The sequence below is a fragment of the Labrus bergylta genome, chromosome 6, assembly GCF_963930695.1.
Source record: "Labrus bergylta chromosome 6, fLabBer1.1, whole genome shotgun sequence".
NCBI lineage: Eukaryota > Metazoa > Chordata > Actinopteri > Labriformes > Labridae > Labrus > Labrus bergylta.
In genome coordinates this window covers 16,537,157-16,553,695 of record NC_089200.1, presented here as the reverse complement: position 1 = coordinate 16,553,695, position 16,539 = coordinate 16,537,157, and the positions used below count along the sequence as shown (strand labels likewise).

At 37.9% G+C, this 16,539-nt stretch overlaps 2 protein-coding genes across 2 annotated transcripts; one reads left to right on the top strand and one right to left on the bottom strand.

Moving 5' to 3' along the window:
• Nucleotides 1-103: 103 nt before the first annotated feature.
• On the top strand, nt 104-8,437 carry LOC109987748 (uncharacterized). The gene is made up of 3 exons (XM_065956325.1): nt 104-689; nt 901-3,476; nt 5,885-8,437. The coding sequence occupies exons 2-3, from the start codon at nt 903-905 to the stop codon at nt 7,421-7,423; spliced, it is 4,113 nt and encodes a 1,370-aa protein (XP_065812397.1). The 5' UTR covers nt 104-689; nt 901-902; the 3' UTR covers nt 7,424-8,437.
• Nucleotides 8,438-11,189: 2,752 nt separating this feature from the next.
• LOC109995046 (serine/threonine-protein kinase pim-2-like) lies at nt 11,190-12,615 on the bottom strand. The gene has a single exon (XM_020648627.2). The coding sequence runs from the start codon at nt 12,354-12,356 to the stop codon at nt 11,190-11,192; it is 1,167 nt and encodes a 388-aa protein (XP_020504283.2). The 5' UTR covers nt 12,357-12,615.
• Between the last annotated feature and the right edge of the window lie 3,924 nt (nt 12,616-16,539).

Genomic DNA, 16,539 nt, shown 5'->3' with positions numbered 1-16,539 from the left:
TAAATCTATTGGTTACAATCCAAAAATGATATCCCTTGCTTGGCCTGAAATGACAGAGACCAGACAAAACAAAGGGGTCACAAATATTTTACATTTGTATGTCTAATTGTTTCCTGACAAGAACAATGTTCTAATTAGGAAGTCTTATCAAACCATAATAAGCAAACTGGAGAAACTAGAGAAAAGGGAGGAAAAGCATCAAATTTGTCGTCCTTTTTCCTTCTTCTGTGGGAGCAGGTTCATTTTTCAAAATTACTAGAGGTTTAAATACAAAGGGGAGAATGTTTAGAGTGTGTTCATGATCCTTCTGCTCTCCTTAAAAGATAGAAACTCATACCTTTCACATATGATGGATAAAAGGTGAAAGCTTAATCATAGATATCAAATTTTAAGACCTCTATCCATTTATAAATAACGGCAGGAAGTGTTTTAAAAAAGCTTTAATGCCTTCATTCTTTTTATTGAAAGAATTTGCAGATGATGTAAAAGCGTCAACCACTTAAATGGATAGTCTTGCATCATAGCAGTGCAGTAGCTGGCTGAAACATGGCTCTTATCTGGAGCTGCAGACGTGTGTTGCACCACGCCTCACATAAACATAGATGCTGAACATAACGAATGAGACTGAGTTTGTTTGGGTCTCTTCTCTGCTTTAACAAAAATTTGGTCCTCATTCCTGAAATAAAAAGGTAGGAAAATGTTTTATTTTTTGTATTTTACATCAACAACTCATAGATTGAATGAAAACAAAAATAACACAGATGTTCTTTACATTATAAAAGTCATATTTCTTCTCAAAAAACAAAACATGTCAAAGTACCTTCTAAATTTTATGAATTAAAATAATGTTAATACTCAATTTCACAAGTTATTAATTACTTTATTTTATCTGTCTTATAGAGATGTTGAGGGGAGAAATTGTTGTTCTTTTTCTGTCTTTACTGTTTGAGACTTCATCAACTCAAAACAGTCAAAAGACGGACGCAAACAAAGAAGTTTTTGGTCCAGAGACGAAGGAAATCCCAAAGGTCCTGCGACCAGGTGTGACAGAGCTTTTCTTTGCGGAAAGTGAGATCAATACAATACCCAATGAAGCCTTTGTTGAACACCCATTTCTGACAAAGTTGGAGTTTATGAACACCAACACGACTATTATTGGGCCGGAAGCTTTTGCAGGCTTGGTTAACCTCACGCACATTAAGATCTCCAACAATCTACTTACATCAATCCCAACGGGAGTCTTTAAAGACCTCCGTAACTTAGTGACAATTTCACTGGGATTTAACAAACTGCGTTGTCTGGACAAAGGCTTATTTGACGGCTTAAAAAAAACAAAGGAACTCATGCTACATGGGAACCAGATCCAAACTATTGAAGACGGGACTTTTGATGATCTTGAGGACCTTACACTCCTCCATTTAGCTAAAAACAATCTCTCTGCCGTGTCTGCCAAATGGTTTTCAAAGTTGAACAAACTGCTGACATTGCGGCTCTACGAGAATCAGCTCACCACCATTCCTGAAGACATTTTTCTGAATTTGCCAAATTTGAAGGAAATTAGCTTGAATGGAAACAAAATTGCAGAATTGTCACCAAATGTATTTCCACATAAAGACAACCTAATTAAGCTGCAATTAGATGATAATCTTCTGATTAGTTTACCTGAAGATTTATTCAATGACTTCAGGAAGCTTAAAATACTGACACTGAAAAATAATAAACTGACTAATCTGCCGCATGTGCTTTTTGGAAAACTGCCCAAACTGACTGACTTAAGTTTCAGCCAAAACAACCTAAGCTCCCTTCCTAAAGGAATAGTCAGCCCTCTGGAGAAACTCAAGAAGCTGGATCTGTCAAAAAATCAATTTGCCACTTTGCTGTCTGAATATTTTGAAGGCGCTGAGAAGCTCACGGAGCTGAATCTACTCAACAACAAGATTGATTCGCTGGATGAAGATGTGTTTGAAAAGCTACAATCGCTGACAACGCTAAAACTAGCTCATAACAACCTGCAGACACTTCCTGGAGATATTTTCAAGCCTTTGACCAAACTAAAGAAACTTTATCTCAATGACAACCCCTGGCGCTGTGACTGTAATCTGATTGATCTGCACGACTGGATGAAGCAAAACTCGGACAAGATTTTAGATTCTGTACTGTGTGATTATCCAACAGATCTAAAAGGACAGGAGGTCAGATCATTGACAGAGGATAAGTTTATTTGCCTCACCACTGTTGTTCCTCTAACCACAACCATCACAACAACTCCCTTGACTACAACATCACTCCCAACAACTTATCCAACGACCACCATCCTTACCACTACAACACCTCTTCCTACAACACCAACCACTGTTTTGCCAACCAGCACTTCATCCCTTATAACCACAGCTGCAACCACCACAACGCCCACAACTACAGAAACAACGACCACCATCCCAACTACAGCGACACCTATGACTCCAACCACCACTACACAACCTACAACCACCACTACACCACCTACAACCACCACCTCAATGACTACAACACCTCTTTCTACAGCACCAACCACCACTACACCACCTACAACCACCACAACGCTCACAACTACAGAAGCAACAACCACCATGCCAACTACTACAACTCCTCTTCCTACAACACCAACCACCACTAAACCACCTACAACCACCACCGCAATGACTACGACACACCGGACTACTGAACTAACAACCACCGCAATGATTACTACAACAACTCTTCCTACAACACCAACCAGCACCACACCTCCCACTACTGCACCTCCCTTTACCACAAAACCAACCACCGCCATCCTTACTACTACCACAACACCAGCAACCACTTTGCCAGCTTCAACTACTACCACCCCTGTCTACACCACTACACTTGCCACAACTACAACAACAATACCAACAACCACAATAATGTTAATAACAACTGCATCTACAACCATAATATTAACAACAACAGTTGCACCAACTACAACTTTACCAACAACCACATATACCACCACAATGACAACTGCATCTGCATCTACACTTGCCATTACAAAGACTTTACTCTTTACCACAATGAGTGTACCAACAACTTTGACAACAACTAGACCTACAAGATCTAAAACCTCCACCACCATTCCCAGTACTACCCAGCCAACCACAGGCCAAACAATGACACCACCTCAACAAACCGGTCCGGTCTTTCCCTGTCTGATGGATCCATCCACTCAGGAGCCATCACCGTCCTTTACAAGTCCATACAAGAACAAAAGTCAGCGGTGTAAATCTCAGATGATGTTCTACACCACCCTGCTCGTGATGGAGGTCATCTTCACCCTGGTGCTTGCTAAGTTTACCCTGTCTCTGTTCCATCTGCTGAAGAGCAGAGAGAGGATGTACCACAGGGTCAAACTCACACACTTCTCCTACAGGAGGGAGGTCATCCTCAGGCCACTGAAAGAGGCAGAGACTCACAGACTTTAAACAGCAACAGCACTTGAAATACAGACCAAAATTGTTTGTAGACAATGTGCTCAAGCAGGTTAGTTTTTCACTATAAGAATGTCTGATTGTAAATATTTATTGGCTGTATTCCATCTTTAGCAAAAAAGGGTTTTTTAAACAGGATGCATATTCGGAAGGATGACATTTTTCTTCCTGAAAATGTGTTTGTCTAGTTCTGACTGAAACCCTGTAATTGAAGTAGATGTACAGTAGGGGGAGATAGAGATCTTAGAAACTTCATTTTATTGCTTGTTCACAGCCAAATATTGAGCTTTGAGACACCTTGCAGATTTAGAGTTATTAAACTCCTAATGAACTGAATCAGATGCATAGGCTTGTTTCTTCCGCACCTAGTTAAGTGCTACAATAGGGGCCAGCGGCTCAGATTAACATGAAAATAAATATGAAAAACTGCTGAGGTGAATGGCCCCTGACTTATTAAAAAAATCTATAAAGTTGTAACAATTTTGGTTTGAAGACAAGAATGATTGGATAACTTATATACAATAATTTGATATTCACATTTTAAATAAATTGATTATCACTTCATTTCACCGCTCCATCTCTTCTCCTAATGATTCATTAGTTTACTTTTTGCCTCTGCTGTTTTCCACACATCTGCCAAATATGGTTAACAGTAATTACAGTCTTTTGCGTCTGTGCTTTTATTAAAAGGCCATAGAACACTTTGGTTTAAAAGTTCTAGAATTCTGCTGACTGTGTGTGTGTGTGTGTGTGTGTGTGTGTGTGTGTGTGTGTTGGTGTGTGTGTGTGTGTGTGTGTGCATGTGTGTGTGTGTATGTGTGTGTGTGTGTTTGTGTGTGTGTGTGTGGGCGTGCATGCGTGTGTTTAAGAGTTAGTAAAATTGCAGTAAAAAGTCCAATTCTAGGTAAAACATTAAACAGATACGGCCATTCTATTCGATCGAAGGCCTGCCAAGCATCAAGTGTCAGCACTGCTGTGTCTTTTGCATCAAGTTTTTCATGAATTATATTGAGAATTCTTCTAATATTATGAATTCCTTGACACTTTGGCACAAAGCCATTTTGATCATTATGAACTAAATGTGGGATATAGGGTTCCAGCCTCTTTGCTAACGCTTTGGTTGTTGTCACTTAAACAGCATTATGGGATATTTTTTGATAGGAAATCCTAATCTACAATTCAGCAGACGCTTAATCAATAAGCAATATGTTTCTCATCAAATTGATCATGCCAAACTAGCCTAGTTTAATTGTTCTAGTGTTAAACAGAACCGAAAGTCCTAGGTACTGTGAAGGTAAGTGGGGTCAACATGATACTAAATCACAAACATTTAGTGTTACATTCACAGGAATCTGTTTTTGTAAGAAAACAAATAGTTTTCATGATTGATTGTTGTTTAGTCAGCCAGTCATTTAACTTATGTCTACTTTCCTTTATATATATATATATATATATAAAAACGACTACCATCTAATGGACAGAAGTTGACATACTATTTAAATCTATTGGTTACAATCCAAAAATGATATCCCTTGCTTGGCCTGAAATGACAGAGACCAGACAAAACAAAGGGGTCACAAATATTTTACATTTGTATGTCTAATTGTTTCCTGACAAGAACAATGTTCTAATTAGGAAGTCTTATCAAACCATAATAAGCAAACTGGAGAAACTAGAGAAAAGGGAGGAAAAGCATCAAATTTGTCGTCCTTTTTCCTTATTCTGTGGGAGCAGGTTCATTTTTCGAAATTACTAGAGGTTTAAATACAAAGGGGAGAATGTTTAGAGTGTGTTTATGATCCTTCTGCTCTCCTTAAAAGATAGAAACTCATACCTTTCACATATGATGGATAAAAGGTGAAAGCTTAATCATAGATATCAAATTTTAAGACCTCTATCCATTTATAAATAACGGCAGGAAGTGTTTTAAAAAAGCTTTAATGCCTTCATTCTTTTTATTGAAAGAATTTGCAGATGATGTAAAAGCGTCAACCACTTAAATGGATAGTCTTGCATCATAGCAGTGCAGTAGCTGGCTGAAACATGGCTCTTATCTGGAGCTGCAGACGTGTGTTGCACCACGCCTCACATAAACATAGATGCTGAACATAACGAATGAGACTGAGTTTGTTTGGGTCTCTTCTCTGCTTTAACAAAAATTTGGTCCTCATTCCTGAAATAAAAAGGTAGGAAAATGTTTTATTTTTTGTATTTTACATCAACAACTCATAGATTGAATGAAAACAAAAATAACACAGATGTTCTTTACATTATAAAAGTCATATTTCTTCTCAAAAAACAAAACATGTCAAAGTACCTTCTAAATTTTATGAATTAAAATAATGTTAATACTCAATTTCACAAGTTATTAATTACTTTATTTTATCTGTCTTATAGAGATGTTGAGGGGAGAAATTGTTGTTCTTTTTCTGTCTTTACTGTTTGAGACTTCATCAACTCAAAACAGTCAAAAGACGGAAGCTATCCAAGTTTTTGGTCCAGAGACGAAGGAAATCCCAAAGGTCCTGCAACCAGGTGTGACAAAGCTTTTCTTTGTGGAAAGTGAGATCAATACAATACCCAATGAAGCCTTTGTTGAACTCCCATTTCTGACAAAGTTGGAGTTTATGAACACCAACACGACTATTATTGGGCCGGAAGCTTTTGCAGGCTTGGTTAACCTCACGCACATTAAGATCTCCAACAATCCACTTACATCAATCCCAACGGGAGTCTTTAAAGACCTCCGTAACTTAGTGACAATTTCACTGGGATTTAACAAACTGCGTCGTCTGGACAAAGGCTTATTTGACGGCTTAAAAAAAACAGAGGAACTCATGCTACATGGGAACCAGATCCAAACTATTGAAGACGGGACTTTTGATGATCTTGAGGACCTTACACTCCTCCATTTAGCTAAAAACAATCTCTCTGCCGTGTCTGCCAAATGGTTTTCAAAGTTGAACAAACTGCTGATATTGCGGCTCTACGAGAATCAGCTCACCACCATTCCTGAAGACATTTTTCTGAATTTGCCAAATTTGAAGGAAATTAGCTTGAATGGAAACAAAATTGCAGAATTGTCACCAAATTTATTTCCACATAAAGACAACCTAATTAAGCTGCAATTAGATAATAATCTTCTGATTAGTTTACCTGAAGATTTATTCAATGACTTCAGGAAGCTTAAAATACTGACACTGAAAAATAATAAACTGATTCATCTGCCGCCTGTGCTTTTTGGAAAACTGCCCAAACTGACTGACTTAAGTTTCAGCCAAAACAACCTAAGCTCCCTTCCTAAAGGAATAGTCAGCCCTCTGGAGAAACTCAAGAAGCTGGATCTGTCAAAAAATCAATTTGCCACTTTGCTGTCTGAATATTTTGAAGGCGCTGAGAAGCTCATGGAGCTGAATCTACTGAACAACAAGATTGATTTGCTGGATGAAGATGTGTTTGAAAAGCTACAATCGTTGACAACGCTAAAACTAGCTCATAACAACCTGCAGACACTTCCTGGAGATATTTTCAAGCCTTTGACCAAACTAAAGAAACTTTATCTCAATGACAACCCCTGGCGCTGTGACTGTAATCTGATTGATCTGCACGACTGGATGAAGCAAAACTCGGACAAGATTTCAGATTCTGTACTGTGTGATTATCCAACAGATCTAAAAGGACAGGAGGTCAGATCATTGACAGAGGATCAGTTTATTTGCCTCACCACTGTTGTTCCTCTAACCACAACCATCAGAACAACTCCCTTGACTACAACCACCACTACACCACCTACAACCACCACAACGCTCACAACTACAGAAACAACAACCACCATGCCAACTACTACAACTCCTCTTCCTACAACACCAACCACCACTAAACCACCTACAACCACCTACAACCACCACCGCAATGACTACGACACACCGGACTACTGAACTAACAACCACCTACAACAACTCTTCCTACAACACCAACCAGCACCACACCTCCCACTACTGCACCTCCCTTTACCACAAAACCAACCACCGCCATCCTTACTACTACCACAACACCAGCAACCACTTTGCCAGCTTCAACTACAACCACCCCTGTCTACAGACCAAAATTGTTTGTAGACAATGTGCTCAAGGAAGTTGGTTTTTCGGTATAAGAATGTCTGATTTTAAATATTTATTGGCTGTCAGTTGTCACTGAAAATATGTATTCCATCTTTAGCAAAAAAGGGTTTTTTAAACAGGATGCATATTCGGAAAGATGACATTTTTCTTCCTGAAAATGTGTTTGTCTAGTTCTGACTGAAACCCTGTAATTGAAGTAGATGTACAGTAGGGGGAGATAGAGATCTTAGAAACTTCATTTTATTGCTTGTTCGCAGCCAAATATTGAGCTTTGAGACACCTTGCAGATTTAGAGTTATTAAACTCCTAATGAACTGAATCAGATTCCTAGGCTTGTTTCTTCCGCACCTAGTTAAGTGCTACAATAGGGGCCAGCGGCTCAGATTAACATGAAAATAAATATGAAAAACTGCTGAGGTGAATGGCCCCTTACTTATTAAAAAAATCTATAAAGTTGTAACAATTTTGGTTTGAAGACAAGAATGATTGGGTAACTTATATACAATAATTTGATTTTCACATTTTAAATAAATTGATTATCACTTCATTTCACCGCTCCATCTCTTCTCCTAATGATTCATTAGTTTACTTTTTGCCTCTGCTGTTTTCCACACATCTGCCAAATATGGTTAACAGTAATTACAGTCAAGTACTTTCTTTTTTTGTTCCGAAGACACTTATGCATAAATATGTCATGTTTGTTTAATACTCGACTATTATAATGAATCATATGTTTATTGCTTTTCTTTATTAAACTGTAAATACTTTTTGTTACATCTTACAAATAATACAACATTGTACATCTCTATTCGCTAAACATAGAACAACTTAATACGTTTTGTCAGTTTTCTTTTTTTATTAGTAACATCCCCATCACACAGTCCAATCATTAACAGAATGGAAATGTTTCAGTCTTAAATAACTGTACAATTATGAAAATCAGAATGACCTTTATTCTGAGAGCCGTGGAAAGAAAAGCTCATTTTAAAGGGAAGAATCATCCTGCAACCGTCAACCAACGATCTTGAGGAGCCTAAGAGAGCGCAAGAGCTCCCAGGAAAGTAGGTGGTTAGTGAATGAGATTTACAGATAGATACATGCAGTAATATGATGTGCTGTATATGCACACTGAGAGAGAGAGGCGCTCAAGGTGCCAGTTCCCCTGGTAGTCTAAGCCTATAGCAGCATAACTAGGAGCTGGTCTACACCAGCACCAGCCCTAACTATGAGATTTATCAAAAAGGAAAGTTTTAAGTCTATTCTTAAAAATACAGACTGTGTCTGCCTCCCGGACCCGGCTGGAAGACGATTCCAGAGGAGAGGAGCCTGATAACAGAAGGCTTTACCTCCCATAGTACACTTAGAGACTGTAGGGACCAGTAGCAGGCCTGCATCCTGGGACCGTAATGTTCTTGAAGGATAGTACGGCACTAGTAGCTCCTTAAGCTAAGATGGTGCCTGGCCATTTAGAGCTTTGTAAGTTTTATAGTGTGCTTAACAATTTAACTGATTTATTGATGTATCTTCAGGCAAAGGTTACATGAATCAATGGGAGAGCAAATCAACAAGATATGGAGATGGGATTGGTAAATTCAAATGGTGCAAAAACTTCCTCTTCAAACTTTAGTCTCTGGTGTACCAGGAAAAAAGCCCCTTTACCTTTAAGTGGCCTATGCTTGTTTATATGACCACACTGAAGCACAGGTATCTGTCCAGTCTGTTCTCATTTATGCGAGTTATTTTTCCTGTCCTGTTCTGCCCTCTGCTGGTGGAGGCTATACAGGGACCATATCAGAAAGAAGAAAGGGGAGGCTGCAAACTCGGTTTGCAAGAATAATAACCTAAAACACCATACTTTTCACAAGACATGAAGCAATAGCAAAAGGGACATTACACCAAATATTTGGCAATTAAACTGTCTTTTGACAGACGAGAAGCAGTCTGCCACTGACTTATTTTATAAACTCTTCTTTATATTTGTAAGTAATGTGTTAATGTAGGAGAGTGTGTGATACATCAAAGATCTGACACTTTGTCCTCTATTTCTGTTGCGTCAAGTGTTGTATGTCTAATAACATACTTAGGGACTGTGTGATGTTTGTGATAAGTCAAGATTTAGCTAGATTTAACTGATGACACAAACAGAATAAAGAATGGACTAGTTTGATCTTCAGAGTTGAGCCCAAAAAGTTACATCTTATGTCTTAAAATATTCACATAAGAGGATAAAACATTTTAAGATACGTGACAATGAATCTTTTTCTAGGACACAAAACTGAAGTATTTTGCAGATAATATCTATAAAAATAAAATAAAAATACTTATAGTAATTTGTCTCTCCACTTTGTTTTTGATAAATCACATAAACCAAGTTAAGAAGTTGCCTATGTGGAACCAAGTTTGTATATCTATTTCTTCTCTTCATATATGGCCATTAATGAAATAAGTAAGTAATATTAACAAGTAAAACAATTCTTGGAACAAACAGACTTGTTCAGTTTTAAATAGATTCATTTATTTTTTTATTTCTCAAATAACTAGCCCAATTGCAAACCAATTATACTATCAGATTGGAATTAGATTCATATTGCCACAAGCATCAAATACAACAAATATCAACAGTCATCAATCAAATATCCATCCATCCATTATCTATACCGCTTTTTCCCGTTGGGGTTATTCGCCAATCAATTACAGGGCTGACATATGAAGACAGACAACCAGCCACACATTCATAAGTACGTGCAATTTTAGTGCCACCGATTAACCTAAGGAGCATGTCTTTATACTGTGGGAGGAGGCCAGAGTACCCGGAGAGAACCCACACATGCATGGGGAGAACATTCAAACTCCACACAGAGAGGCTCCTGTGACTGTCCTAGGGAATACGAAGACGCTGAGTTTGAGAGTGTGCAGACCAGATGTGTATTAACTTCACATTAACAGACGTTGTCGGTCCTGGAGATTAACCTGTGGATTGTTCTGCTGTACTTCGAGCGAGGGAGTCCTGAGGAAAACCTTTAAAATGTCACTCTGGGTTTTGTGTTGCTTTCTGGAGGTATTTAAGTGCTTCTTGTAATGAAGTGCGAACATCTGTTGCTGTACTTCAGTTTTTGCAATTCATCAAATTTGTTGCATAGTTGTTTAAATGAAAATCAATTTGGTCTAATTATTCACTTGCATCTACTAAATTATTGAAAAGTGTATGTAAACTTAAACATTTTAAAGTTTAACAAATCTGGTTTAAAGCAAAATACATAGGCTTTATTAATAAAAAGTCCATACATTTTTAGTATTTTAAATAAATCTGTTTTATTGTCTAAACTTTTTACATATGCATTTAAAACACATATGATTTATTTATGTTGAATACATACATTGTTATTAATTAAAGCAGATGAAATTTATTGAAGAACATACATAAACTTGGTTTTCATGTATTTTGAACACATTGAGTTTATTATTAATATCACATAAAACTCATCTACAAAAGTATTAGTATTAGAAAAAAAATCAGTTCCCCTAAGGATGACATAGCATTCAAAATTTTTGGGCGGTAAAGCACAGCAGTGAAGGGCAGGCTTCATGCGAGCCAGGGATGGTGGCTGAGCTCCTCCAGAGATGGACGTAGAGCAGTGTCTTTGGTTAGACAGAGTTGCAGCATGTCCTGGCAAGCTGGAGACAAATCCTTACTGATAGTTATTTCACCGGCGAGAAAACTTGTCGTCTCAAAGCGATCGTTCCAGTGCAGTAGGTCATACAGGACCACCCCAATCTGCCATACTGTGGTGGGACTGGCCCTGTAGGTTTTGTTCTGATACCACTCTGGTGGGATGTGGGCAGAGGTACCACAAAAGATTCTGTACGAGGAAGATTTTTTAGAAAAGCAGCTGAGCCCAAAGTCGATAACCCTAACACGTGGGAAGTCAGTGCTGGTTTCAATCAGGATGTTCTCTGCCTTGATGTCTCGGTGAAACACCTTCTTTGACTGAAGCTCCCTGGCTGCCTCTATTAGCTGCTTTAATATTAATCTGCTCTCCTCCTCCTGCATGGACCCTTCTTTGACCTCCATGTACTCAAATAGGTCAACTGCAGGGACTGGACGCTCCAGGACCAGGATGAGCTCCTGGTCCAGATCATAGTAGTCAAGGAGGGAAATGGCAGCAGATTTACTATCTTCTTTTCCATGTGCCATCTTCAGCATTACAGCCACCTCCAGAGGAAGCATCTTCTTGCTCTTCCTGACACTTTCATAGATTACGTTTTCCCTGGGGATATGCTTAATTGCCACTGGAACATGATCCTCTCTTCTGAAGCCAGCATAAACACACCCTTGGCCTCCAGCTCCTAGTGGGTTCAGTTGCTGGTACTTAGCCTCAAACGCTTGTCTGCTGGTTTCCCCAGAAGTGGCTGCAGTGCTTTTCTTCTTCTTCTCAGAGGACTCCAATGAGGATATGATGGCTTCCACACATCTCTCTTCGTGCTCACAGACTCTCAATCTCTTTCTGGGTCCATTGTTTTCTTCGAGGAGTTTCCTCTTCACCCTAGTGAAGTCCTCTAAGGGCACAGGATCAGAGGTCTTCAGCCTCTTTGAGATGCCGCCATCTTCTACCTTGGATGCCTTTCTCTTTCTGGCCTGCTGGCCTCCACAGGCAGACGTACAGACCCTCAATTTCCGTACAAAGCCAGAACCATTTTGGTAAGTGTGCAGTGTTACCAGAGCAGCTGGAGGATGAAGATTCATAAACATCTGGGATAGTGATTCAGAGATAAATGAACTCATTTTGAACTTCAAGTTGAATGGTGTTTGAACACAGTGTCCTGACATCAAAGACTAAACCAAACCAACGCTTGTGAATTTTGTTAGTCTGAGACTTTAACTTCTAAGGTCTGAGAACGGAATCTTCAAATGTGCTTTTATTAAAAGGCCATAGAACACTTTGGTTTAAAAGTTCTAGAATTCTGCTGACTGTGTGTGTGTGTGTGTGTGTGTGTGTGTGTGTGTGTGTGTGTGTGTTGGTGTGTGTGTTTGTGTGTGTGTGTGTGTGTGTGTGTGTGTGTGTGTGTGTGTGTGTGTGTGTGTGTGTGTGTGTGTGTGTTGGTGTGTGTGTTGGTGTGTGTGTGTGTGTGTGTGTGTGTGTGTGTGTGTGTGTGTGTGTGTGTGTGTTGTGTGTGTGTGTGTGTGTGTGTGTGTGTGTGTGTGTGTGTGTGTTGGTGTGTGTGTTTGTGTGTGTGTGTGTGTGTGTGTGCGTGTGTGTGTGCGTGTGTGTGTTTAAGAGTTAGTAAAATTGCAGTAAAAAGTCCAATTCTAGGTAAAACATTAAACAGATACGGCCATTCTATTAGATCGAAGGCCTGCCAAGCATCAAGTGTCAGCACTGCTGTGTCTTTTGCATCACGTTTTCATGAATTATATTGAGAATTCTTCTAATATTATGAAATCCTTGACACTTTGGCACAAAACCATTTTGATCATTATGAACTAAATGTGGGATATAGGGTTCCAGCCTCTTTGCTAACACTTTACAAAGTATTTTTGTGTCGGATCCAATCAGATTTAGTGGTCTAAATGAAAATCTTTCAGTAGGAGGTTTTCCTGGTTTCAATATCAATGTTGTCATTGCAAGCCTTAAACAAGGCGGGAGTGTTCCATTTTGATAGGACTCGTTATACATATTTAAGAGTGTAAGCATTTATTTTTCTTGGAAGAATTTATAAAACTCAATTGGTAGGCCATCAGGCCCTGGGGTTTTAACACTATTAATACTTTGGATTGCCTTTGATATCTCTTCAATTGTTAAATCTCTGTTTAAATAGTTTTTGACATCTTCTGTCAATGTCGGGTATTGAAATTGGTCAAGAAATGTGTACCTTTCCTCCGAGGATTGACTGCCCTCTGATCTATACAACTGTTCATAAAACTCTTCAAAGCTATTATTTATTTCCTTCGGATCTACTGCAATGTTTCCTGAAGAGGTTTTTATACTGTTGAATTCTCCATGCTGTGAGTTTTCCGGCCTTTTCTCCTTGATCATAATAAGATTGTTTCAGCCACATTAAACCCTTTGCAGCTTTATCTATGGATAACTTATTGTACTTGGTTCTAAAAAGTAGAAGGTATTTTTGTTTTGTTAAATCATCCTTTTCATTTAGTTCTGTTTGTAAGGATTTCATTTGTTTTTCCACGTTTTCCATCTCCATCCGTTGTTGTTTGGCCTTTGAGCTTGTAAAACTAATATTTTCCCCTCTGATATACGCCTTGAATGCTTCCCATCTCGCACTGGCACTAGCTTGATCTGTGTTTAACTCAAAATAATTATCAATTTTAGTTTCAACATATTCAACGAATGTTGTATTTTGCAACCAACTCGCCTGAAATTCGCCAGTTAGGGGGATTATGAACAAACTTCTCTATATGAATATTTAATGAAATGGCGGCGTGATCACTTGTTATTATACTATCATACCAGCTGTTTTTAATCTTTGATAGAAGTTCCCTTGAGACCAGAAAAAAGTAAATACGAGAGCGGTATTTACGTATACCTGAATGAAAAGAATATTCTATTTTGTTGGGGTTTTGTTCTCTCCAAATGTCAATCAGATTTATATCCACAATTTATTGTTTTAATAATTTTCCTCTTTCAGCCTTATAAGTGTCGCAGCCTGTAGAGCGATCTACTTCAGGGTTTAACCCTATTCTATTTTTATAGCAGTTTTTGTAAATTGAACATTTTCGCTCTCCAATGTCCAAACAGGGAACTACATTTTATATCTGATGCTATACAAAAACTAACAATGCATATGTCAATATTTTAGATAATCTTTGACATATCCAAGACTGATTTAAAAAAAATCCCCCAGCCACCAAATATTTGTTATATGGAAAATAACTAATTTTTGTAGTTTTTCATAAATAACAACAGTGACATCAAGTAATCAAACTGGCATTTAAAGGGTTAAATTCCTAAAAATGATTGAATTTTTGGTTATTTTGAGCAGGGCTGAAGTTGTTTAAGAGATGTATGCAGAAAAATGTAGAAAAAAATATCAATCTCTTCTATTTTTATCGCAGTTTTTTGGAATTGGACATTTTTGTCCTTAGTGACTGAAGAGGGTAGTAAATTAAACTGATGCCTGAGGGTTAAGGTACAATTAAAGTCCCCTCCAACAAAATACTATCCTCTCAAAATGGATAGAGTAAGAAAGAGATCTTCAAAAGACTTAGGGTTGTCCTCATTTGGGCCGTATACACTGACTCGGTTTAAAGTAAGAGTGAGGATGTTACCATGAGTTACCATGATGTTACATATCTACCGGCTTGGTCTTGGATTAAATGTTTGCTATATTACTTATATTCAGCTGCAGAATATTTCTGGCACCTGTATATTATAATCAAACAAGAACATATTCTCTTTTATATGCCTCACCTCAATGTGGCTAAGACAATCTCAGATTGGTTCCATGTCAAGTATATTTTATATTTTAATTATATGTATGAAAGAGTATGAAGTGTTTACACTGGAAAAGTACATATTGAAAAGGGATTCAACCATATAATACGACTACTATTAAACCTAAATGTGACTGTAATGTTGAGTTTTTTTGAAAGTCAAAATGTTACAAAAAATGTCCTCCTCTGATTTAAAAAAAAATTAATTCTCTTTGGATTTTTTAAGGGGCTGTCGCTCACCTACCATCCCTCTCATTTTTGGTCCATCTACCACGACATCTGCCCGCTTGTGCATGAACATTTAAAAAGTACTATAAAAAGCTACTACTTCTTGTTTTTTTCAATCCTTATGAAATAAAATTAAATGTTGGATACCAAGGTGGATGCAGTGTTGGCACTGGACTAAGCTGCTAAAATTGCCAGAACCAGACTATATTCGTTTATTCCCAAAAACAGAAATATGGCACTTTTTCTGCAATGTGAAAATGGATCTTCACAGGATCTGTCATTTTGTGCACTTCACTCCTTTTACATATTCTTTGAAATACAAATTTATTATGAATTTATCTTAAAATGATCCCAATGGTGTCCTTCCTTTTGGTCAAACTGAATTACCATGAAGATTACCATTGAAATTAAGTGACACAGTAAAGAGAGTGCAGTTTGAAGTAAAATAAGATATGTGTTCATGTTTAATCAGATGGGATCCAAACTGCTACAGGCAAGCCTGCTTATATAAATCCCTTTGGAGGAGTCTTCTGTTACTGTAAACAAGTGAGCAGAGAAGAAAACGCAACGAACGCTAACTCAGCTTGACACTGTAGCTTCGCCCGGACAGATTTTACACTTTGTTTTCTACCTGAAAACGTGAGACAACAACCAGATAGCGCGCTAAGCCACCTGGGGATGCTCAGAGTTCCTCTAGCTACGCTGGACAATCACTGGACTCCATGATTGCTGCCAACCTGCTCCTAGATAGATCGAAGGACTGGTAACTTTCTCTGTGGATCTTACATCTTGGAAAAGGTACTGATTGTATTATTTTATTTTGCTCTGTTTGAGTAAAGCGACCACTAAGTTTTTGGTCTCACCGCACACAAGCAGCAAAACAGACCTGCACCAAGGTTTTTATTAAGATAGCACTTGCTTCATGAGTGTTAAGTGTGTGTTTGATTATTAATTTAAATATAAAAATATAAGAGAACTGTTGTTTTTGTTTATAATCTGAAACTGAAGAAAACAGGTATTGAACTGTTTAAAGGTGATACTGGTATTTACAGTGAGACATTTATTCATAACAAAAGGTGAATTTTAAGTTGATCTTTATTTTATTTTGATCTAACAATTTAAGTAAGAAATTACTTATTCAACTTTAAGTCGGGCTACATAAACAATAAACACTGATAATAAACCATCATAGATCATTGTGATATAAAACATAGGAAATATATTATACTTTATGTGACACATTCTATATTTAATA

What these genes read in the sequence shown, in the direction of transcription:
- LOC109987748 (XM_065956325.1), top strand. Translation starts at nt 903, where the DNA reads ATGTTGAGGGGAGAAATTGTTGTTCTTTTTCTGTCTTTACTGTTTGAG. An exon ending in AGGCAGAGACTCACAGACTT is followed by an intron (nt 3,477 to 5,884) that starts TAAACAGCAACA and finishes TGTCTTATAGAG; the next exon opens with ATGTTGAGGGGAGAAATTGT.
- LOC109995046 (XM_020648627.2), bottom strand. Translation starts at nt 12,356, where the DNA reads ATGTTTATGAATCTTCATCCTCCAGCTGCTCTGGTAACACTGCACACT.